We start from the raw sequence: 26,659 nt of genomic DNA, 5'->3' as shown, positions 1-26,659 counted from the left end.
TAAAAATATATTTTACTCAAACAAGCTCATGCTTTATTTGAAAAGCAGTTAATTATTTATCTGCATTTGAAGGCAGCATTTATTGCAAAATAAAAACAAAAAAACAAAACAGTTTTTGTTTAGTAATTATAGCCTCACCACAGGTTTGATTACAGTAATCTGCACCGATTATTGTTCTCCCGTAATAAAGTCATCAGCGTCTCTGGGAGAAACATGATTGTACGTAAACCTGCATTCTTCTACTTCTTTTGCTGCCAATTGAAGCCACTGGAGAAGCCCTGCATGGGTTTGAAATAATTGCCTGTTTCAGATACATACCCACAGTATAGATACACTCATATATATATAATCTGAAATTTGTCTTTCTCCCTATTTGAAGAAGACATTATGCTTCTTACTCATTATGATGAATATTCAGCAATAAAACATGAATCTACTATAATTATAGGATAAAGTTGATAAGAGAAATAGAGCTTAGATTTTTTTCACAGCAAGGAAAGGATGATTATTATTATCAAATGGCATAAAGTATATCGTTCAGACAAATTTAAGAACATGCCATAGCAACCGCCTTAGCAACTGAATGCTTCAGATATGGCCACAAAACCATGACGGCACACCGGGCGATCAGCTGTTCCCTGACAAGTGGTGAGGAGATTGTGTTTTGGTTTTGCTGATGAATTTCTGCCGTTATCTTTAGAGGCATCAAGATATGCAGCAATGCATTGCTCTGAAGAGGGTATGGAGCTTTTTGAGTTGCCTTAACGGAGGTCTAGAGCAGTGTTTGCCAACCTTTTTGACGTGTGTACCCCTTTGGGCATTTTATCCTACCATGAGTCCCACTCTCAGTCGAAAGTATTGATTATTGTTCAAAAGTGGGAAATACAACAACTGATTATAAAATAAAAACTATTATACTTAAACTTTTAGAGCATTTGAGCATTTAATATTTAGGCATTTTATGCATTACATCCCAAATAAAACACAACATAAATATATGGCCTGGAAGTTAGTAAGGAATTGAAATGAATAAAAAATAAAATGATATTATAAACCTTTTTTTATGAAACCGTAGCTCCTCTGTGTAACTCCAGTATAATCACATATTTAAACTTGATGAATTGGGAACAAAATACAGAACAAAAAGTATTGTCAGACTGACTTGATTAGTTTTTCTATGTTTTCATCAAAATACCTGAGCTGCTTTGATGAGCTTTGATAGCTCAGTGTGAAAATCAGCTGATCCCAGGCTGTTCTCTACATCCAGTCTGTTCCTCTGCTTGGTTTGGATGTGTGTCACAGCTGAAGGTGAACTCAAACATAAAAGAAAAACTTTTTGGCTGATAAAAGCTTTTTTGATTTTTCAATTTGATCCTGAGAAAGCAAAACAGATCCCAGCCCTATTTTATTTTACTACCTAATAAAAAAAATATTTTCATGTACTCCTTGCAATGCATTCCTGGACCACTAGGGTTACACATGCCCCCTGTTGGGAATCCCCGGTCTAGAGGATGGAATTTGAGAAGAAGACAATTCGTCGGCAATTTTATGAATCTGACAGGAAGAGAGACGTGGTAGCAAAGTAAAACCCAATTGCTTTGAGGGAAATACAAAATAAAATCGCTCAATGGATAACAGTTAGGTTTTGCCACGTTTAGAATCACGCAGTGCTTATTTAAAAGGTGGGGCACATAAACAATCAATAGAAGTTTTCAATAAACCGAATACCTAACCCTTAATAGGAGTTTGAAAGGGCAGAAAATGGATACACTAAAATAGTGATCCTCTTTAAACCTTAAAAAATAAATAAATGACGAGGGACAGAATTATACATAATATAATATAATTTATATTTTTTATATTATTATATATTATATATAAAGAATTATATATTATTATATTTTTTTAAATCAAGAAACTCAAAGATCTCACAGAATCATCTCTCACTGCCTCAGCCAGCATATAAACCATCCCACAGCCTTTATTGCTGCATTTCCATTTTCTTTAAACATAGTTCCCATTTTATTTTTAGCATAGTAAAATCCTCTATCTGCTCTACTCTGAGAAAGATGTGTTCAGATAGTCATGAAGTTAGGCTTTGCATTGTTGTCGTGCTGCTGTTTTTTTGTTGTTGTTTTTTTTCTACTTCTTTTTGTTTAGAATAAAAAGTTTTAATAATCAGAGACATTCAAAGGCAGGACATAGTTTGCATTTGGGACAGATGTGAAAGAATCTGCATAGATGTGGACCTGCTCAGGCTGCTAGAAGAAGCCTCTCTATGCGCTGCAGTCAGTGCAACCATTGGGATCCGGGCTTTAGTTTTAGGACCGGATGATGATAATGGAAGAAGATGTTCCTACTGTACATTACTTTCCAATAATGTTTGGTTAATACATGTTTTTATCATGAGATAGATAGCTAGCATGCCATAGTAGTTTCTATAAATAGCTCCAGATGCGCATGTCAGCTGAGCCGTACCTGGGCCTGTCGAGTTTAAAAGCTTAATCGAGTCATTTAGACCTCGTCTTCTTAGTAGTCTAAAACGCTCTGCTTTAACACCTACTATTGTGAATGTCTGTCGATCTCCAGTCTCCATCTCACTCTTGTCTCTCTGTTATCACTATTGGCTCCTTCTAGCCCTCTATTTTCCTCGTCTGACGAGGCGTTGCAGCAGTTGCAGGACCTTTCTGTCGACAAGATTTTGTTCATCATCCGTTGAAATACCTTCACTTGACAAAGATTCATAAGTAGTTTTGTCGCTATACATATCCATTTCAGTCTGCATATCATATGAGTCTGGGGCCTCACTGTCCCAAACTTCAGGATGGTCAATCATGAGTCATCAGAATAGAAACGAGATCCTTGAAAGGGGTATAAATGTATTCACAAAAACTGAGCAAAACTCCTTTGATTGTCTTTGATTTAAAGCATGTTGCAGATTCAGGAGGCTTTGTCCGAGCCTGGTCTAGGCTTTGTCTCTACTAAAGGAGATATAAATTCAAATCAATTTCGTTGGTTTATACAATGCCAATTCACAAAACTTGTCACCTCAAGGCACTTTACAGAGAAAGAAATATTTAGCGATATGATGAGGAAAAAAGAAAACTACATTTTTTTTAAACAAGTACGCATTGTTTTGACTTTCTAGCTTTTACGTTAATCCCTATTTTGAAGTGATGTATCTTAATTTGGACTGTGGTGAATGGTGATGGTCTTAAACAAAGACTCCTATCTTATATGCACATTGTTTAGTGGTTTACCTTTTTATTTCCTTTGTTGCTTTTTAATGGTTGTAGAGTTAAAACTCTTAGTATTTGTCCACTGAAGGCATTAAGTGCTCGCCGTCGCACCTCCAGCTGCTTCATTTCCTGTATTGTCTCTCTCTAACACTCATGTGTTCTTGTATTTTTCATGTTGTGGTAAATATACATGTCTTCCCAACAGTGAGTGAACAGAACAGATTCCCATAATATTAGTCAAGTGTTTTTAAAACAACAACTCTTGTTTAGGCTTTAGTAAGCCCTGGTTGCAGTAAGACTTCGGGATATAAATGTAAATCAGCTTCCATCACTTGTGCAATCGTCATTGTTCTCTGTGCTCGTTTGTTTGAAAGTGTGCCTTTTTGTTTCCGAGTGATATCTCTGCTTGTTTAGAGCCGTGTTAGTCTCCGCTACGTGTGGGTGTGTGCGTGTGGGTGTGTTGGTTCAGGGATTTTTGGCCAGTATCAGACACTGTTGGTTTTATTTGTCTGTGTGTTTACACTGAATCTGGCAAACAGTTCTGACCTTGAATACACTTTGCTGTTCAAATTCACCCCAGCTATAGTGTCATTTGGATAAACATGTTGGTGCGTGTTTGCATTTCTAAGCCTGTATTTGTGTACAATAGGCCCATTTCTGAGGCTCTGCGAGTTATTTTGCTTGGTTGGTTGTTTATCTTTGTGCATTAGTGTGCGCTTGTGCCTGCCAGTGTTTTACTCTGCTAATGAACTGTTTCTTACTCTGAATTAATTTCAATTGGCACTAAGGTTCAAATTAAAATTATTTTTTTGTTATTTCATCCCCTGATGGTTGCTTATGCTCAAGAATGAATTGAGAGTAAAGAGTCACTACTTCTGTATGCAGACGTGTTCATTTTGTATTAATATTGTGGATTTCTAAAATGAATTCTCTCCTTCACTGCTGCCTTATTAAATCTGTTATCACAAATCTTCACATTCATTTTTAATTCCATATAGGGTTATTGTTTTTATTTTATCTGTCATCACAGGGTTAATAAACGTAGACAGTTTAAGCACATTTCTAATGTCAATGTCCCAAATAGCGTTGCTGTGAGATAACAGCCACTCTGACCAATCTTAAACAGTCATTTACATAAATATCAAACTTTAAGCTGTCCTGTCTCTGATTACACAGCTTTAGAAATGCTTCCATGCTCTTGATGAGTTTGGTCAAAGCTTGGCCTGATGATGATGAGGCTGGTGGGGTGTCTGGTATCATTTGTCAGGCTGAAAAGTAAGTTAACCTTCCTGTTCTGATTTTGGCCCTGAAGAGCACTTCTTCCACTTTCCACTGGATCATATCAGACAGGGTTGATCAGCCAATCAAAAGCAGACTTTGTTAAAGTGGGAGTTGTTCCATATTATCCTGCCTACAAGGAAAAGTCATTATAGGTGAGCCCTTCAAAGTTCTTTCTTTGTGATATCTAAGAGTTTAGAACCTCTTCATTTCTCTTTGGAAATTATGTGTTTCAAATATCAAGGGTTTGTTCCCATAAACCCATATTGTTCTTCCACGATTTCGTCCCAAGATGCTCATTAAGACTTAGAAAAAAATCTCAAACGGTTTGATCCAAAATGCTTCGAGGTCATGCCTTCTTGAGGCATTTTAGGTCAAATTGTTCCCAGTTGATAGAGGATAAGTTCAGGTTTATTTCAGCGTCTGTAAATACAGTGACTCTTAGAAGTTTACGCTGACCTGTAAAAGAAACATACTAGGTCACTGTGATAAAAAAAGGGGATAATCATCAGTTATTTAAAATCCATTTCTACGTAGAATGTGAGATTTATTCAAAATAAATTGTATGAAAAACAAGCAAATCTGTTAAAGGGATTTAATAAAATAAAACGGCGTGTTGCCGAAGTGTGAACACACTCAGGCTAATGAAATATTGAAACTCATTCTGGTTCAGTCCAGAATTATTTCTTAATGTTTTTTTAGCCTACATCTGCCTTGAACTACTTTTAGTCTGAGAAACCAAACCATCCAAATAACAAAAACTTTTTGCAAGGTTTTGTACTTCCATTTTGGTTTTTACTTATTCTAAACTGGAGAAAACTGAACGCCCTAAAAAAATATCACCCAAATATTTTCAAGGCAAGACACAAGGAGACTAAGTTAAACTTTTCTTGACTTTTAAAAATCACCAAGTACACAGCGAAATGCATTCAAGAGCTACAGAAGTGAATTTCTGCATAATCTGCATCTGCATGATTTAAACTGAAGTGGCCGGTCCAAAATCAAGAAGTAAATTATACTAAAAAAGTGGGAAGCCCGGTGGAGGTGGGCGGACAGGAGTTACCTTAACAAGGCAGAATATATTTCCAAATCAAGAGGTGGTGTAGTTATTTAGTAGCAATGAAAATTGGATGCTAAATTTGAAGCAGAGGTGATTTTCCATTATGTTAGTTTCAGTCTGTGCACAGTTACTGTTTGGCTGTTGCATCTTTTTTTTTTTGGTTTCTAAAAGATTTATTTGTTTATCTGTGGGAAAATACATTATATGTTTCATTTATTCCCTCATGGTCTTATATTTCTACATCATAAAAATCTGGCATTTTAACAGAGGTTGTTACACAACTGAGAGCCACTTAACCCTTGTTAAGTACAAACAGGATCATGTTTGAAAGCGGATATTTGAACATGTTTGTTGTAGTTGAACTAAATCTACTGGTGACCACCACAAGCCGACATTAAAAAACGGCATTGTTTTTTTAGTGGTTTGTAAAATAGACTTGCTGCAGACAAACATAGCTGACAGAAAGGAATAGTTGAGTGTCAAAGAAGACAATTTGTCTATCTGCTGTTGGGGAAAACTGCTATTGATCTATCATCCACAACAAATGCCTTTTCACTTCAAATAGCGAGAGTCAGTGAAAACAGATTTCTGCGTGTGTGAGGTGAAATAAAAAATGTGTTTTTGACAGTTTGGCTGATTAAGGTGCGAGCAGTGAAGAGGAGGAGAAGGAAGGGAGTACGGGGGAGGGATAAAAAAGCCGAAAACTGAACAGGAGATAAAATGATTTATGGGAGATCTGAGAGGAGAGATAAATGGAAGCCAAAATATGAGATTGCAAGAAAAGGAGCTGGAGAAAAAAAATAAAGCAGGTGATTAGTGTGGAAAGAGGGAGGAAGGGATGGAGATGAAGGCGGCGTGATATCTTCAGACGTGCCTGTCTTCCCCTGCAGTTCCAAACGTCTCTGCTTTCAGCCACACGTGTGCAGATGCCAGCAGATAAAGGGCATTCAGCGAAGTGATGTGCAGTAATTCCAGTTTGTGTTGTGCAGCACAAATGCACTCTGAGAACTGATGACTGTATGTAAATGGCGCTGGAAAGGATTTGGTGTCTGTGTATCAAGTTGTCATAAGACAAAGCCCTATCAGCGTTAAACATCTGCTACATCTTCAGCTGCCTTTTCATCATCTCTCTTTTTTCTCTTACTTTCCTTCACTCATCTCTACAGTTGTTTTTTTTTTTTTTTTTAAACCTCCGTCTCTTAACTTAGCAGAGGTTTAAGTACTGGCAAACATTGTTCAACAGAGAAAAGTGTAAGAAATCTAAACTCCTTTTCTTTGATAAAGACCATAAATCATCTAAAAAAAACAAAAAAATAAAAACAAACAAATTTTCCCAAAATGAAAGCAGCTGGAAGTTTATCCATAAATAAAGATTAGGAAAAACCTTTCAGCTTGGCTGTGTTTAGGTTCCATCAGGTCCATTATAGAATTTTTTGTGTTTTTTCAGCCTTTCTTAGAATCCATCTCATGTTGTAGGTTTTTTTTTTTCCAGAACAATGGACTTAAACCACCGTCATACTGCTATTTTCAACCACCTCTTACTCGTGTTCTATTGAGCAGCAGTAGCCCTCACTTAGGAGGCTTTCAGACGGACTATTGAGCTCCAGGTTGCCAGCATGTTGGAAGCACTCTGAGTCTAAAATGCAGGAAAATAGATTTTAAGTCCAACAGTAGTGCTCTTGTTGTTTTTATTGGATATAAAGTGTAAATATAGCACAAGCTATTATGTTGCCAGCTGGATTGATTTAAGTAGGTGTTTACGTCAGATATTCTAGAGACTAAAACAGGTGAATCAATACTTAGATTTCTGTATAGAAGAACCTATACTTGTTGGCTTTCCTGTAAGGATCTGTAAAGAAAAAAAAAATTGTATCATAAAGGAATATACAAAACATTTTTAAATATCCTAACTTTATTTTCTGGCTTGCCTGTTTATTCAGGAAAAAGATAACAGTACTTAAAAACAAAATCACGGTTACCACAATTACCAGTATTCTTAATGTTTTGCAAGGTTGAACTGAGCAAAGGTAGGACTCTTTGGTGGCTTCTTTTTACTTCTTTAACAGAGTAACAAACATGCTTGATGAGGGCTGAATTGTTGGTTGAACTAGATCATTCAAAAACACATGATTGACCATAAACTCTATATGGGACATATATAGTTATTACATCTAAAAACATTTGAACTTTTTAACTTTTTTTCTAAATAAACATAATTTTTAGCTCGTCTAAAAAAAATGTAAAACGGCAAGTTTTACTGCAACTATTTTATTGTATAGTTGGTCTGATGTATGGATGAAATGGCAAACTTGGCCTTAATTCACAGGATTCTAGGTAGGAAATGGGCAACTAGAGATGGAGGGAAGAGATCCTTAGGTCAAGAATTGAACCCTGGAAGGCGATGTTAAGGACTAATGGCCTCCTTATATGGGGTGCCTGCTGTTTCACCACCCGACTCACCGCCCCAATTAAAATATTTATAGTAGAAGTAGTGACATCTTGTACACTATTATGTCTGGGATGTTTGTGTATCTACTGGAGGGACACTCCATTTAACCAACAAAGTTCCTCCTCAGTATGCAAAATGTGTATTTGTGGCCAACCAATATCACAAACTAAACAGTCCTGAAGAATAATATAGATGGAACATTATTGAATATTGAATATTTTCACTTATTTGATGATGATGAACTTCTATGGTGGTTTAGTGCCCATCTCTTTGCACTTTGAGATAGGCTATGAGGTGCACTTTAAATAATATTTTGTCTTATTATTATTTAACCAATAATGATTCAGTATTACCGTCATCTCTAGTGGCTCTGAACCTCACCTTTCTTTTATGACCACTCATATACCACCTGTAGAGGATGCAAATTTTCATCTCTTCAACATTTGTGCAGCAATCTTTGTAGATCATCCGCAACACACCGACTTATTTGGACTCTTTGAGGATCCTGCCCTTAATACCTATCGGTTGATATCTAGGTGTGATTACTACCCGTTTACCTTTGTACAGCTCTGAAATATTCAAGAGGCCTTTCACCCTAAAGCTCTGCACACCAACTGTAATTTCCCATTCAATCCAATTGAAAATCATGTCGGACGAGGCCGTGCCTTTTGGAGCTCATTGAGAGTCAATAGGGATGAACACAACTGACAATTTTTTCTGCAAGGGGGCTTACACAGCAATTTACCAGCAATTCCATGGGTCTGACAGGAAGAGAGATGTGGTTATAAAGTAAAATACATCCTTCTTTGGGGAAAAATACAAAATAAAATCTCTTAATCTCAAGAGAAAATAGTCAGGTTTAGAGTCACACAGCAACAATTCAGGAGGAAAGATAAAGTAATGATCCTCTTTGAGCCTTGCAAAAAACAAAATAACGAAGGGCAGTGCAGGAATGTGCAGATTATCTCTCTCCCCTCTTTATAAGAAAAAAAAAAAATCTCAGCAATTTTTACAGATCTGTCTCTGGGAATCACTGTACAATTATGGCCTGTTTTTTTTCTTGTTATCTTTTAGCCTATTATTAATCTTAACCAGTCAAATGTGGGAAAAAACATTTATTTCAATGCGTGGGTCTCTGAGACAAAGATACAAAAAATTCTGCACAGATCAAGATCTGCTCCCCCTGTGTAGTAGGAGCCTCTGATTATCCACTGCTGTCAGTGTGACACGGAAAAAAATTGGATCGTCCAACACAACTGGAGTGACCCAAGCTTAGAAATGTGCTCAGGGCATTTGAAAAGCAAAGGCGCCCACACCATTATAGATCCCCCACCATACCTAACAGTGCATTTTACACCAGAGCTCCTTTCAGCCTGTGTTGCTTAAAATTTGCATTCAGGTGAAGCTCTGAATCAATGACAAAGTTGTGGTGTTTGACTCATTAGCATTTAGCAAAAATGTACAGTTAGCTCTGATTCTAAGGCAGAAAAGCATTCCCCCCCCCCCCCAAGATTCCTCTTAAACAATCAGTTGGTATGTAGTACCGTCTAATGTCTGTTATGGAGACTCCATGACTCCTCTTTGGCATATTTTGCTCCATGTCATTTTAGGGGTGTTTACCTCTGTTATTGTTCTCCCTAATGTGCATGGTGTCAAGGTAAACATGGGTGACCAGTTGCTGAAGGAAATGAGCATCTGTATCACATCATTTCAATACCCAGGGAAGTTAGAAAGTCAGTGTTTGTTTTCTTACTGATCATTTATTTTGTAGTTTTGTGTCCCCTACATGTCAAATCACTTCCCACTGACGCATTTCTCCAAAATAAATCACAGAAAACACATTCTCACAACTGTGACACAGCAGAATGTCAGCTTCATTGAATCTCTGTGGAAATACAATTTATATCATAAACAAACACGGATAATAAATAATCTGTTTTGGCTGGCTGGATTCTTTTTATTCAGGTTTATCGTTTTTTTTCTGCTTTTCAGTGACCAATGGGAGCTATTTTCACATGGATGAAGAGGAAGATGAGGGAGATCTCTACAGACAAGATGCTGAGATCAGCAGCTCTAACCACCGCTCCTTTTTACAGGAAAGGTTTGCTTGAGCTTTTTATGACAGTTTTCATACAGAGATCTTAGAAATATCTGATAATTAAACTCATGTGATGACTATCATTCTTGTTAATTACTTTTTATCAGCCTTCTTTTATCAGCCCTGGCGAAAATTAGTTTGAAATGTCTTGATTCAACCTGGAGATTAAAGTGTTCCTACACCGGTTGGATGTAAGGTCACTGGGAATACACCAGTTATTTTACATATTTTGTTGTCTTGTTTGTAAGTAGTATAATTAAAGTATTAAATGATTAATAGTAAATATTTTCTTTTACTTTAACCCAACAAAACAATCAAGTGAAACAGAAAATATGCAGCTTCTTTTATTCCATTTGAGAGCCATGACAATCTCCAGAAACGTGATCTGGGAACGTAAAGATATTGGATAAAAACAATCAGGGTGTAATGTAAAAAAAAACACACACACAAAAAAAAAGTACAGCCTGTGGTCAGTTTTGGAGTTTTAGCATGTAAATAATCTGTCCTTTTTGATGTTATTAGCTTATTAAAATCTAAACTTATGACCATGCCAGTAATAGAAACAAAATTTATAACCCATTTTAAATGCTACCATTTCTTGTGAAATTACTCTTCCAATAACCCAAGTATGTTCACAATATGTAAAATCCCATCATTTGAAAGAGGCACATTATGTTTTAACATGTTTCTGTCCCAGCTTTAACATAGAGGCTGCTGAAGAAAGGTACCAGTCGCACACACTGGAAAAAATCTAAATCTATATATTTTTTCTTAAAATAAATGTATTTGTTCTTTGATTGAGGAGGTAAGAGACATTTTGCCAATGGAACAAGACAATTTACACTTAAAATAAGAAAACACAACTGCATTGTCTTATTTCAAGGGCATATTATCTACTTATCTTATTTTAAGAGTACAAAAACTCGTTCCATTCGCAAACTATCTCATTTACATACTCAAATTAAGGGTAAATACACTTAATTCAAGAAGTTTTTACTTATTTCTAGGTAATTTTTCCAGTGCAAGATCAGTGGGATTGGACAATGGATGCCTTTCCTCTCAAAATGACCGCTTCATTCTGATCTGCTCCACCTGCAGCTGTGCTAAGGTGGCGCATGCCATTACTTGTCTAACAAACTTCTTATTCATCTTTTGCAGTGAAACCTCCAAGACTTCTCCTGTAGCCCAGCCCCAGTCTCCCACCCAGAACCAGAATCAGCTGAAGTTCCAGCACATCAAACCATCTAAAAGCATGGACCTGGGTACGACTCAAAACCAGCATCACATTGGTGGGGAGGATTTTTTTCTTTGTTTATCTAACCTGCACGGTGGCTGCATGCATCTCCTCCTGGTTATGAAGCATGGCTGCTGCCCTGGCGGCACAAACCGCATGCAGACTGACATCATCGCAGGTTGACAATCTCTTATCGGATTTTATATGCTTTTTTTTGCTTTTTTATCCACTAACTAACATTGTTATCACTATCTCTGCCTGAAAGATAATAATGCTTTCAATGATTTGATAGTTGACAGGCTGTGGTGTGTTGTCATTCATTAAAGATTCATTCTCTGCCCCGGTTTAATTTCCACACCAAGCTAAGATTTGGTGTAAAATGTAAACAGAACCCAGGATGGCTCTTTTATTTCTCAACCAAATGTCAGAGAGGCGACTTTCAACCACTGTAATGATGCTTTCGCTGACATCTCCGTCACCTGTTGCTCCCTGATCGCTGATGTTCTCGAGCGGGTGCTGAGTGACATTTCAGTTATTGTTAAAAAGTCATCTCCAAAATGCAGCCGTGCGTATGTGCACACTTAATGTCTGTTCCTTTGCATACATCAGCGCAACATGACAGCGGTCGCAGCCGCACCACAAAAGTGTTTTGTTTCAAATGTCACGTTGCTCCGTCCTCCCCCTCGACTTCGCTCGGGTGCCAGATGTGAGCGCACATCGGAGTGTGGATTTGAACAAAGGAGAGGGAAAAACTTATGTGAACTGCACAAACAATCATTTCTACACTAATAACATGCTGATGATACGTCTGCAGAGCTTTGAGTCAACTCTTTTGTTGTTTTACACAATTAGATGCAGTTTTACTAGGACTTGGCTCCGGTTCCAGTTAGTTTTGGGGTTAATTTGTATTTACTGTCTAGTCTCAGCTATAAATGGAATCACATTAAGTAAAGAAGGAGATATTTTAGGGCTGTTTTAATTAAAATGTTTTGGTAATCTGAATAATCTCTTCCATTCTGCTACACTGTTCAGTTTATCAACAGTTTATCAACTGTAAATGATTGGGAGTGTCTCAATTAAGGCAGCGGTTAGCAGAGTAGCTAACCACCCTGCTGCTAATACCTGTTGTTGCTCTTTGGTTTCATATCAGCAAAAGGCTTTTTCATATAATTGTAAAATTCAATAGGAATGTGAAAAAGCCAAAGAGGATTACAGACAGTTTTCTCTCTGTGTTTTGAGCTTCTAAAGTTATGGTGCACTGCTTTACATTAACTCTAATATTCAGCTTGTTTTTATCACTTTAGAACCACAAATGCAGTGACTGTCAACCAGATTTCCTGTGTTAGACAAACACAAAGTTAGGGATTTTTTATGAATCAGAGGGAATCAGAATCAGAAATACTTTAATAATCCCAGAGGGAAATTACTTAACGTATATATGGTTAAAGTCCACATTGTGTGACCACTTCTGCTATAACCTTGTGCTGCTGTAACACCACAATTTCCCCATTGTGGGACAATAAGATCTGTAGATGTGTCAACACACGGTCTAAATAAAATCTAATGCAGCCAATAGCTTTTAGAAGCGGTATAATTAATAAATATTGCATCATGTTATAGATGTATTTGTTTATCCTCATTTTAATGTCTAACTATGTGTAAGAAAATGTTACCAGACCTTTTATTTCAGCAGAAGTAGCTATACTATTAAATACCACCATCCATTGCAATTATTTCGAATAGATTTATTTTTCGCATAGTATGCTAAACGTACGGTCATTCCTTAGAGACTCAGTGTCAGCAGATTCTTATTAAATGCCTCATTTTAAATCATGAGGGGCTAAAAGCTTTTTATTTGGACATTTATAATTAATGTAATAAAAAATGAGATGACCTAAGGCTGTAAATTCTAAATGTGATCTTTAACAAATCTGTGGCAAACAAATTGCCATGTTTAGTACAAATGTTTAAATTAAATCTGTAAATATTTATGGAGCAGTAATAACATCATATTGAGAAATCCCTTTAATGTAACCAGGCAGAATTACTAGTCCTTTTGCCTTCAGCGTGCAGCGGAGAGGAAGTGTTCAGGCATCCCTGGGTTCATTATTTCCCCTCAGAAAATGCTTTAAAGTTGCCTGAAATCCGGCCTAATCAGTCTCAGGTTTGTCTGCAACATTCCTGGTGGATTTGTAAAGTTGGGACGAACATATTGCTTAAGAATTAGCAACTATATCAGGATACTGAAGGTAAAAAACAAAAAAAGATGCAAAGTAAGAGTTTAAATAAAAATAGGGGAAGAACTTTTTTGCACAGTATAGAAATAGGGTGTAGATTTATGCAAGAAATCCAAGTAAGTATTATTCATAAAAAAATGCTCCTGACTTTTTATATAAACAGTTAACCTTAGCTTCAGTCAGAATATATCTCATTGTATGCATAAGTGCCTTTTCATAAGCATTATGCAAATTAGATCAGTTTTGGCTCATTAGCACTTCAGTCTTGAAATTAAAATGTTGACTATCGGATGTGTGTGAAATATCTGCTACACAGACGCACACAGATGCCGTATAATTAAATAATATTTCTCACTTGATGTACGAGTTCAATACTATAAAGAGCCTAAAAGTTGCTTTCATGCAGAATTATTTTAAACTTAATTCATTAGCAGCGAGCTTAACTCGGCGTACTTTAATTAAAGCAATCATTCAAACTTAGCCTCTTTGGCTTCGGCTGTTAGGGAAAATAAAGAAAAGAAAACCTGTAAGTTGGCTGAGTTGAACATCAGTGTTCCTTCACTGACTGGGATTACTTTCTACATTAACCAGTTTAGAAAAGCCTCTCCAACAAGAGGAGTAGGTGTGTAAAGACTTAATATGAATCTCTGTGTTGATCCTCTTTCGATTTGTTTTTTTCCACTAAAATGACAGTGAATGATGGAAACAAGAAGCAGAGTTTAGTTTCTGACCCAGTCCACTGCTGCCCTGGCTTTCCCACTCAGAACCTGTAGATATCTAATCATGTAGATCTGGCATCTGCCCACAGCCTCACCTGTGAACCTTCTCCTACTCGCATTTTTCATGGCCAGCTCCTATCGCGGCTAACAAAGCTGTACAAATTCAAACAAAGAGAAATATCACAAACCAGTGAAGGAGAAAAAAAAAAAAACAAGTGGCATGATTTATAAAAAGTATGTACCAGTATTTTCTTTTTTTGTTTTATTATTTAAAGAGAAGAAGGTTTCAAAAATATAGTCAGCTGATAGCCAATTGTTAGTCATAGCCCAAACAGGATCCCCATGCTTGGTAGAACTTTACAATCCATTTCAAATATATGGTTCCTTAAAAATATCATTATTTGCTATATTCATATTCAAAGTGCCATTTGTACTGCATAAGCTGTTGGTACATATAATCAAAGTAGTATAACTCTGCATTTTACATGCTTATCACTGATTTAGGCTAGTTAAACTGAGCCTCACATCATGAGATGCTCTCACTCCACATGAAGACATTTGTGAAACTCCTAAAAGTCAAAGGGCATACAAAGGGTGTAAAATGTACAGGTTTCCACTTTTTGAATAGCTTCTCTTCATTTTTTCCAGGAAATCATTCTCCTAATTTAAACTAACCTGGGGTCAAAGCTCTTCTTTGTATCTTATTATATCAGTTGTAAGTATTCTGTCTAAATTAATCTTAAAGTCTTAGGAAAGTCATATTTAAATGTAAAATCATTCTGGCTTAAACATATATATAAATGTACTCTTTATCAGTCTATATTGTCCCAAAATTCAGAAAATTTCAATTTAAAAAACAAAAACCTTTCTTAAAATCTGTTTTGTTTTTTTTTTCCTCGTTGCTTTATGCAGGCCAGTTAGTTATAGGTCAGCTTGTGCACCTAAATTCGGCCAATCGTATATCAACAGTCATCTGTCAATCAAAATTTTTCCGGTCATAGCATCTTTATTCTTATGTCGCAGCTAATATACGCAACGGTTGAAATAACAATAATTTCCTTTCCCATTGAGTTCCGTCCCAATGTTCACGGGGATGGACGTCTGTGTCTTCTGCAGGCGTAGAGCTAACAGAACTGGCAGCGTTGCGAGGCAAGGGCTCAAACATGTACGGCTGTAAGCCTTCTACACCAAACCAAGCTTCTGCTGCCCTGGCGTCCTCTTCCACAACATCTTTGTCCCCACTTTTCTCCTCTAAATAAAAGACTTATCCACAAAACTCTCCTCCTCTTTCATGTTTCTGCTGTCCATAGCGTTCCTTGACCGTGTCGTTTCTAAGTCACCAATTTAGTGCTACTTGGTCCCAATGGGAACCTACTAGCACTGAGTTGCTAACTGGTTAGCAAGATGCTTCCGAGACACCGGCCACAACCAAACTTACTTGCGAACCTTCCACCACAACAATCCCGCCCCCTTGATAAACGACCAATCACATTTACTTTATTCACTCTTGTAAAGTCGTGCACCACTCAGGAGAATTTGCAAATGAAACGGATGGAACTGCCGTGTCCCTTCGACTTTAAACAAACATCTTTTTTTCTCCCAACTCAAAAAAAAGGTTTTAAAACTTTCAATTCTATCATTGATGTCTTTAATTATTCTTAAAGCTATTGGACAAACATGTAACACGTATTCTCCTTGGGCACTACATGGAACTACACAGCGTTGTCGCAGATCTTTCCTCCTGGCAGCTGTTGGATATTATAACCATCATTAATCTGAATAATTTCATTAAGTTATTTACATCCCTGATGTCGATGGCAGTGTTTTAATGTATATAGTGTTTTCATGCTTTTATGCATGATTTTAAAAAGTACATGCTGTACGTTAAAATTCATTGTTCAGTTTGACCAGACTATGAAACTTTGGCTGTATTTTTTTACCTTTGGGAATTTAATTCCTCATCGAAATAAAAGTGTGTAACTTACTACATTGAAAAACAGTAATATATAACACAAAATGCCTTGTCTGCACTCTGAGTCAGAGTATTTACCCAGGATTGTCTAAATTAGAAACACAATTGTTTTTTAGGTTTGTATTGATTCCCCTTTTTCTAGCTTGAAACACCTAATGATAACATAAATAACAAACACCTTTTTCTGATTTGCTTTTTTTTTTTCTTTTTTTTTAGTTTGATTCTCTCTTAGTACAAAAATATGTAAAACCAAGTCAGCTCATTGTTTTGGGACTTGGAAAGGAAAGAGAGGAGCAACAGTATGATGGAGTCAGAGAGGAATTGACTTTTGGAATAATGATCAAAGCAGTGACTGTGGGAGGAAAGCAGAGCTGGATGGAGGGTAACCAAAGAAAAATGAAAACAATGAAAAAGATACCAGAGGTTAAAGGTGAAAAAGGTCAGAGGGATACATGCAGGGCAATGCCTTAAAGTGAGCAAGAGGAGGGAGGGTGAATGAAAAATGAAGCAGGGGCCAAAGGTATGAAGGAAAAGTGCTTCTGTAGCACTCAAGCCATCTTAACATCACAGAGGAGAAAGGCATCTAGTAAAATGAGACATGAAGAATAATTATTGGGTAGAGGATGGTGGACCAAGGACATGAAGCCGATGTGAAACATGAGAAAACATAAGCAACAAACTGATACTAACATGGCAATATAACATATTTATTTTTATTAACTAAAGTTTTTTGTGTTTTATTTTCAGTGGCAGATGAGAGCAACGTCGGATCTCTGGATGGCCGGACTTCTGGTGAGGCTTAATCATTTTAAGACAGAAAAAAAAAAACATCTTTTTTTTTTTTTTTTTATAATGTACTTGCATGGTTTTGCATAGTAATTAAAGTGAAGGAGTGTTAAACATACATCGACAGATAAAGCTGCAGGGCTATGAAGGATTTATGGATGAAAGGAATCCTTATATCCAATCTTTAAAGCACTTTATAGCAGTTTCTGATACCTGGATCTCTCTTCTACGGAAGAGGATTAGGGCCACTGAAAAAAAAAAGTTAACTGATTTTTAAATTTTATTTCAGTTTAACATGGAATTAAGAAGTCAGAATTCTGACTTTTTTCTCAGAATTCTGACTAAATTCTTACAATAACAGTCATAATTCTGATATTAAAGTCAGAATTCTAAGAAAAAAAGTCATAATTCTGAGATTAAAGTCAGAATTCAATTTTTTTTCCCATACTAAACTGAAATAAAATTTTCAAATCAGTAAACTTTTTTTTTCCAGTGGCCCTAATCCTCTTCTGTACTCTTCAGTATCCCAAATGTTGTCCAAATGTTATCCACAGAGATAAAAGTATTTCAGTTTCAAGGGCAATCCATTCAAATTTCAAAAAATACATGTAAACATCTGATAAGATAAAAACAAATGCAAAACTGTGCTTTATGATCATTAAAAATTTTTTTTGGTGCAACTAAAACATTTTATTATGTTCTTTCTCTAATAAAACATTAGGTTTAATGAGAGAAAGAAGCTAGCAGGTATGCTAGTTAAATACAGTTGTTTGGTTTTCAATCAAAAAGAGTGACCAGCATTTATTCAACAAAGGTCCTGTAAGCAAGACGGCAGTTTTGGCTTAAACAGGGAAGTGTTGTTGCACACCCCATTGGTGCACATATGCTTAGAAAAAACAGCATAATTTAACAAGAATTCTGAGTGCCATGATTCAAAGAACATCCCAGAATCTGCCTGTTTGCAGAAGCCATGGCTCAGTTTGCACGATGGGCAAAAAATGAATGCGAATGCTCACACAGCAACAGATGCCAACTAGATTAAACCCCACAGCAATTATTTTGTTATTCACTCACAGGAAGCAACAGTTGAACTCTGTGCAGCATCCTTTCCCTTGTCATTTTGAAAATTTGTTTACCCTTTAAGCCGAGGGGATTTGTACCTACACACGTGTTGAGGAGGTTTGAAAAACACACCGCCTTCTAGTGGCATGGCAGGGAAATTACAGTTACTAGGGCTTCTACGTTTTTGACATGAGATTCTATGCAAATGTGTGGAAAAAAACAGAAATACAATCCAGTTTTTAATTTATCATTGTTGCCTCCACAGTGCATAAGAGTTCTGAAAGTTAGATTTTTTTTTCTGCAATTGTGGGCTAACCCATAATCAATAGGAATAACGTGAGAGAACTGCTGCTGCCCATCTGTCAGGGTTGATTTGTAAGATCATTATCAAAGAGGTAGAAGATATCCTGGGCAGATAATACTCGTGTCAACATTGAATATTCCTGTTTTTTTTGTCTCTGTTAAGTTGAGTGTCAAAATGTATGAGGATGCAATTTAAAAAAGACTGAAAAATATGTTTTGTTTGGAAGCTAAACAGCTCATCAACTCACACCAACAGTCAACCTCAGTGGTTTTCAATGAGCTGAGCTTGTTCTGGAGCATTAAGATTTAGTTTCCTGGCACTCATTTCGTCAAATCAAGCATACAGCATCTTTCAGCCAAAACCTTCCAACAGATGAAGCTCGACTGAAATCGGCTAATGCTTATAATGAAGCAAAGCGTGCAGAAATTGTTCCACAGCGATGTCAGAGATCGATTGTCTGCAGTATGAATATACAACTCATTTTCTCTTTATAGGCTCTACTCGGAGTATACTTGCTATTTTCTTTTTCATCTGGACTCCTCTGTCCAGTTTTAATTCTTTGCTTCGGTGGACAAAGTGACTTAGATGAAGACAGGCACAAACTGTTATACATATCAAAATTATATTATTCTTCTGCAAAGAAAGAAGTATTGAAGTTTGTGAAAAGCATACATTTTGAAGTATTAAAATAGAAAAATGATGGAAGGACACATTGATCTTAAAGCATAGATCAGGTGCTCTAATGTACATACATACATTATTTGAAAGTCTGATCGCAAACTTTGCTCTTTGCCTTGAAGTTCCTTCCATTTTATCTGTAGCTCCTTGAATATAAGAGCTCTCTCCGTTGCTCTCAATATGAGTCCTCCTTGCTGCATGCCTCCTTTATTCCCCTGTCAATCAGCCTGTTTCCCACATTCAGCTGCGCCTCAGTTTTAGGCATGGTGGTAGAGACTTTTATTATGGTCGTACTTTCTCTGTGAGGTTGCCAGCATGGTAATATAAGGAGCACAAAAGGAGAAAATGTAAAAAAAGAAAATGTAAAAAAAGAAAGAAACCCAAGCTGAGTTTATTTTATTACAGCAAAAATCCATAAAACATACAGTAAGACGTTTTCTTCTCATAAAACCTCCTTTTTCATATTTCAGTCACTTTCCTGGCTTCTGAGCTTGCAGGGCTTAATGTTTCCTGCTTTATACGAATAGCCAAAGGAACACCTTACACAACTAGGAAACACAGGAAATGCTAAGATGTGCAGCATTAGCCGTGGATAATAATTAAAAAATATCTGTTTGACTTGGGTTTTATCATCCGTGTTATATGATGTTAACAGGTTTAAAATGAAACTTCTATCTATTAATGACATGTTTTATATTCTGATACCTGGAGAATTACATTTGCTTCCTTCTGACAGCTTGTAATGAGGGTAAACTGTGACTAAATAATGGAGCATGACCACATTTATTATTTCTATGTCCTGAGGCAACAAGTGATTTCTTCATGTAGGTCTGCTTTGTTTTACTCCAGCCTGTGTTCCGAAATGTATTTCGGAACACAGGCTGGATTAAATTCATCAGCCCACAGTTTCTAGAATATCTGCTTTCCTAAAGAGTTCCTGCAGCGCCTTAAATAAAATTTATTTTTGTATATCCACAATCTGTGTAATGATGAAAAAGATACGATGTGGAATTTGTAACATTGACTTTTTAAGGCCTTTGGCTAAACATAAATAAGGCAGAGAGGAGAAGATGCATTAAAATGCTGTAAAAAACACAATAGCCCCAGAATATGGTGCCCTGATCTAACACTGAGTCACATAAAGCTCTAAAATCTGACTCTCAAAGAATATGTATTAAAGGTGAGGTATTTTTCAGACTGATTAAACGTAACTGATTTATGGAACTGTGTCTCTAACTTCTATGATTCATTATTGTTGATTCTTATCATTCATTTTGCTATTTCAAGAACCGTGGTCCTTTTCGAGAAGCAGGTTTACTGAAAACTCCCACGTTTTCTAAACCTGAAACTCTGAGTTTTCCATTTCATTAAGACAGTTTCCTCAACTTCTGTTTCTGTTGCATTAGTAACTTTCTCCCCAGTTCAAAATAAAAAATCAAACATTGTGGGTCCTTTAGACGAGGATCTTATTAAAGAATGATCGGCATTAATTCACAGAGAATTAAATATTTATAGGGAGAGGATTCTTCAACTCCGTTGACACGATATAAGATTTATTTGTTTTTGGTTCATTTCTTATGAGCAACATTTTTCTTTTTTTTCAGTACAAGAAGAACTACTGCAATTATTTTCAGATTACGCAAATTAATAAATTCTTTTGGAAAACAGAATTTGTGTTAGGTTTAGGACTAGGATTCATTCAGTGATAACAACCTACCATACTAAGCCTACTGGTAGGTAGAAGGCACAATCTGAAGCCATTCTCTGGGACTGATAACCGCTAATTACAGCCATTTATTGGGATGATAACATACAAAGCGGCTGCAAACAGCCACTAAGTATTTGCTGTGTAATGGAGGACAGCCTCTATTTACCTCTACTCCAGCTGCAACTGGTGGAGCAGCAGGCCTTCGGCTGCAGGGTGAACTCCTGCATCAGAGGCCACTAGGTGCATTTCATCAGCGTTTTCTAACACACATTTTGAAGTATCACATGATGGAAACCGCTAAATATGAATAAACTCCCTTAACCTAACTTAGCAAAAAATTTTTAATACTCGCTTGAGGTGTTTTTTGGTCTTTATGAAAAAAAAGTGTTGATTCATTAGCCCTATGTAGTGGTGCGTTCAGGAGTGAAGCAAAGCATTTCTAGCAATGATGATGGAGTGGTTGTGATTATTTTTATATAATTATGGAAACAAAGCGAATTTTGCTTAAGTTGAAAAACCAAACTTTTCTGTATATTTTTGCTGCAACAACCAGGCAGTAACTTTATGTGAGTTTGAAGTACAGTAGTAGCCATTCAAAATTTCCCCACTTTCCTTGATGGGCCCTCGGCTGTTCCCCTTTAATTCCTTTTTAAACATCAATCTTTGTACTAAAATGTTGGTTCTATCATGATTTGTGGACATTAAGATCTAAAGAGAAGCGTTGTCTCCTAGTCCGACCCTGTAATTCCGTGAAAGGGTGGAATCAGAGTAAAAAAATATTCAAGAGGGGTTCACTCCAGTGGCTGGATGTTGGAGGGGATTTTGCTGGGAGTTGGAGGGAAGTGGGCTGCCATTCAGCTGCCATTCGGTTGGGAAGGGCCAATTTGAATGGCGGCTACTGTCTGGTGAAAGACAGAAACAAGGCTTTCAAGTTATAAAGATAGAAATGCTAAGGTTAACATCTGATGAAGTAAGCGTTGCTCTTTGGACGTTTGTTTGTGGCTTTTTAAAAGTTTTATTTTAGCCTTTAGAAAGACTGTATATCACGAATTCTTGCTCCGATTTGCCACTACTTCTGTCTGAGCATCAGGGCGCTCTTACCACTGTTTACAGGGCGATTCCCCTCAGAAGTGCGATAACAGTTTAGGGTCCTGGTCAGATGGAAGTACCGCTGGAAGTGACTGATCCAAAGTTAGCTCCAAACTGCGAGCCTTTGTGGAGGGTGTGGTTCAGTTTTCAATAATGAATAAAGCACTCTGAGCTGCTCCAATTGCTGAGTTGAAACTGGTGAGCAGCAAATAGAAGCTGCTGCTTTTTTATATTTTTTACGGTGAAGCAGGTTGAGTGTTGTTCATAAATTTTTGGTGAAATGTCAAGTGAGATGAATGAGGCCAAAAATGAGCTGCTGTTGCATTCTGTGTGAACGCACCAAAACAACGCTTTCTATGAGATATAAAGTTTAGAAATATACCTTATAATGTTATCAGTTAGTCTCTCAACCGTGAGGTTTAAAGGGTTTTTACCATGCCCATCACAACTAGCTCATTGAAATTCGAGAAAATCTGTTTTAGACCATCAACTGGGACTGAAGCTGTTATAAGTTTGTAGATTTAATTGGTTGTAATCCACTAATACTAAAACCTAAACCGTAATAACATTAACAAAAAGTGTGTTGTTAGGACCAGTGTTTTTTCCAACAACCTTCTTGCTAAACAAAGAAGCTCCAAAATAGTTAAATTACAGATTCTCTGTTAAAGCCAATTTACTGTTGTATTAGTATGTCATTTGTCAATCTCTCTCCTGCTGTAAAGCAGGTTCAGAGTGCAGCGCGACATTTCACTGAGTGTGTGCCAGCTAAGCATGGCAGAGTTTGTTTTTTTTCTTCCCCTCCCAATCTGATTTTTTTTGGCACTAATCTATTTTTTATGAGAGCACCACATCCACTAGCCCTGTGCTTGGATGTCAGGATGCTGCAGTTTGAGAAGGGAAGGTAGGGTGGGATCCTGGAAAACAGGCGGCTTTTAGACAATGACTTCTGGGAAGGCTGTTGCCTTTTCCAGTCACGGGATTCTCTTTCCACACCCTGAGAAACCACCAAACATCCACAGTTTTACATCCATACACATGACCATCGTTATGTTAATCTGAAGTTATTGGAAAGTCTTCATCTTTTTGTGCAAAGTGTGAACTTTGGAGATTATCCCTTCATCTTGTCGCATAAGCATAGATGCCCTGTATTAAAATCTGCATTTACATCTTGTATTTTCCAACATTCAGCAAACATTAGGACGTATCTGTGTAAACTCTCAGTCATCAAGTTAATGGCAACTAACAAAAAATCAAGTTTAGGCTGAAATCAAACAGACTTTCTCTCCATTTTTTTTGACACTTATCCTGGATTGTTGTCAAAATATCTTCAGAAAAACTGAGCGAATGTCTGGTTTCCTCTGACCAGTCAGACATACCTTATGTTTTTTTTTAAGTTGGCACAGAAAATGCTTAAACTTTGAAATAAATCAAATCAGCTGTGTAAACTTAACGACATGATCTACAGTACAGCCACAAAGAGAGGATGCTTATTCGACGTTTACTCTTAATTTACTTTAAGACTTTACTAGAGAAAACAGACAAGCATCAGTTGAGATACTCTGGCAGACTCTCTTTTTAAACTTTGGGATTTTCTTATAGATGTTTTGGTCTTGGCTTTAATGAAAATAAAAGTCATTTGAATTGTAAAAGCTTTTGGTTTGTTCCAGTTTCCTCCTTCCACATGATGATCTGCCCTCAGGCAAGGCATTCGACTTAAAGTTACCTGCCAGTCTGTGTGTTAATGTATGGATGAGTTAAATCTGAGTAGACCATATGATAAGATAAGCACAGAAATTGAGTCTATTAAACATTAACTCTGCTTATTTTGCAGAGAAAAGAGTCATTTTAAGATGAACAAAAAAACAAACATACACATATTTGAAGTTTGAGATGTTTCAGAGTTGTTTTGAGCATTATGTTAAAAAAACATTATTTATATGGTTAACAAATAACTTTAGCTTAAAAAAAATAGCAGTCCGTATCATACATCTTATAGCATTGCTTTTCACTGCTGTCATTGGACTGAAGAACAACCTTCATAATGTCCTCTAGTCGTCTGATATTTGTCTGTATTCAAAAAAGATAGTCATGTTTATATAATGATGCATCAAGTCATTAGCAAGAATGAACTCTCAGTGAATTCTGCTTTAACCAAGGTTTAAATCTCTTATTCCCAAGATAATGAGATGATAAATGACATTAAAGAATAAAAATAATACATTTGATTTAAAAGCACCTTTAAGAGCAACAAATCAAGCTGAATGAGAGCAAAACAAGCTAAAAACAACACACAATAAAAGGTAAATGCAACCAGGAATCACAGTGAGCAAGCATTCTTGAACAGATGGGCTTTATGCTTAGATTCAAGCTGGGAGAAGGTGTCAGTATTGGAGATGTCCGGGGGGAGACAAATGCAGAGTTTAGGAGCAAAGTGGGAGAAATCTCTGCTCCCCTTGGTGCTGAGGAGGGCTGGAGGAACTGTAAAGAGAAGGAAAAATAATAATAACACAAAACAACCACAGCCAAACAAGGTTGAGGTAACATATTTCAAAATAATAAAATAATGAATCTACCGTCAAGCTCTGGTTATTGTGAGATGAGTAAAGTATTTTCAATAATTAATCCATCACATCCAGTTTTTTACTTGAAACACACAGACATAGTCATGGCCATTGAGTTGGAGATAAATCAAATAGTTCAGAGCCTTTATCGCACACTGATACAAATCCCTAGAGACTGTCAGACATACCTCATTCAGTAAACATTCAATACTTGTATTTGTAAAACTTTGACAATGAATTACATTTTCCAAAGATTAGAGTACTCAGAAATGTGTATTTAAAAAAGGAAATTGTTCAGGAATGCCTTGTTTAATCTTTTCAACTAGAACATCACAAACGTTGCCAAGAGGACAGAAGAGAAACAAATGCAGCTGTGTTTCTTTTTCTGAGTGAGCGAGATATTTTCCAGCCCTTGGTGTGTTTGGGCAACTAAGAAAATTCATTGAGTGACAGTGGTTTGCAAGGAAGAAATAGTAGAATAATAAATTCAAGATTTAAACGTTCCAACGTTTGAATGCTTAAGTGTGCAACATGTGTTTGGTTTATTCCAGATCTGGATGTGTGGAAAAATAAAGTGGAAAAGGGATAAAAAAATTATATATATTTTCCATCCCATTGTTTAGGTTAAAGGTAGTGTTTCATTAAATTATTGAAGCCTCTATTGAGTTTCAGAAACAGTACCTTGAATTTCAAATATCTGAAAAGTGTTGCAGACTCCAACACATAAGTTACTTAAGATAGTCAGATGGTCTTAATAGACTTACCTTTGTCCACCTTTTCTCTGTTTTATGGGATTAAAAGTAATGGTCCTAGAAGAAATGGGTAGTTCCAGAGAAAACACTCCCGAACGGCCAAGAAACCGGAGCAAAGAATCCGACAGTCATGGACTTTTTAACATAGAAATTGCTGACTTTTTTACATGTTGAAATTATGTTTACGTACTTACTACTTAGGAGTGTTTTTTTTTTTCCTTTTTTTTTTCTCCATCACATTGTCCCAATCGCTTAAATGTGTGTCTACTTGTGAGCAGACACCAGCCAAGTTTTTCATAATGCTTTAAACCAGCATTAACTGGAGGCAGTGCTTGTCTGCTGCTGTTGTAGTTCTCTGTATTTTCCAACACTCCTATCTGTCTCTTCCTCTCATTCCCTTTTTTTTTTTTTTGCAAATGCCATTCAGGCTTAGCGTCTGGCAAACAGGCAGAGGAGCTTATAGGACGGACGACATCTCTCTGTGTGAATGTGTCAGGGGGTCCGTGTGATGCTGAGGGCCGCCGGTGCAGCCTATTGTCTGAATTTCTCCCCAGTGGATCTTTGACTTTGAAAACCATCACACACTGATGAGTCTCTGCCAGATTTGAGTCTTTGGAGAGCTGCATTTCCTCCCGTCCCTCTTCTGCTTCCCCCTTTTCTGCGATTGTCCCTTCATTTCTTTGCTCCTTGCTTTATTTCTCTGGGGTTTGAGATGCTGTTTTGGTTTCCATTGTTTTCCTTTCTCTCCGGCCATTGCAGACTTTGCTCATATTTAACCTGAAAGCCACCTTGTTAGGCCTGATGCGGATTGATGGATTAATTTGTCTCAGGGAGTGCAGCTCAATTTGTTCGCCAATGTCGTCAGACACTACACGATGCCGGCACACATTAGCTCTTCACAGCAGCGATTGATAAAGAATTCAAACAGCTGAACTAAGCAGTCCTGTTTTTCATTTCTCCTCTGTACATTATGGGCCTGTGTGCCGCAGGTGTTCAATCTTGAAAGCATTTGAAGACTCTGCTCTTCACTTGGCATTTGTTGTGTGTTCATCACATGCTGACGCGTCACTGTTTCTCTGTGTAGTGCTAGCCACTGCTCTGTATATTGAATAGCCTTTGACCCGTCTCCATCTCCCCCAGTAAGCTAATAAAGGTGAGAAGTAATCAGGAGATGGTCACTGCCATCGTCTTTCTCTGGCACAGTCATCCATCTCTCTCGGGCTGTATGTAGTGATCACTGACATGTGCTGGTCTCTATTTCATATCAAGTTTGAGAGGAAGAAAGGCCATTCGTTTCCCTCAATTAACTGTCAGATAATATTTTGAGGGAAGTCGATTTCTACAGAATAAATGTACAGTTCTTTGCTCTTTAAGGTCGTGATTAATTGCCTGGGGTGTGCAGTTGTTTTCAAAATAATAGCGGTCCAACATCA

General features: G+C 36.9%; 1 protein-coding gene across 1 annotated transcript in view; it reads left to right on the top strand.

Annotated features, from left to right (window-relative positions):
* The window catches only part of LOC107092654 (partitioning defective 3 homolog B-like), a 128,789-nt gene extending 111,700 nt beyond the window's left edge, over positions 1–17,089 (top strand). The window contains exons 15-17 of the mRNA XM_015387250.1: positions 10,019–10,127; positions 11,283–11,386; positions 17,034–17,089. Coding sequence (XP_015242736.1) covers positions 10,019–10,127; positions 11,283–11,386; positions 17,034–17,089 — 269 coding nt within the window. The remainder of the gene's footprint in view (positions 1–10,018; positions 10,128–11,282; positions 11,387–17,033) is intronic.
* The last annotated feature ends 9,570 nt before the right edge of the window (positions 17,090–26,659 follow it).

The sequence above is a fragment of the Cyprinodon variegatus genome, unplaced genomic scaffold, assembly GCF_000732505.1.
Source record: "Cyprinodon variegatus isolate N-32 unplaced genomic scaffold, C_variegatus-1.0 Scaffold389, whole genome shotgun sequence".
Taxonomy (NCBI): Eukaryota; Metazoa; Chordata; class Actinopteri; order Cyprinodontiformes; family Cyprinodontidae; genus Cyprinodon; species Cyprinodon variegatus.
The sequence above is the reverse complement of the archived record's forward strand: the minus strand, read 5'-3'. Positions and strand labels throughout refer to the sequence as shown.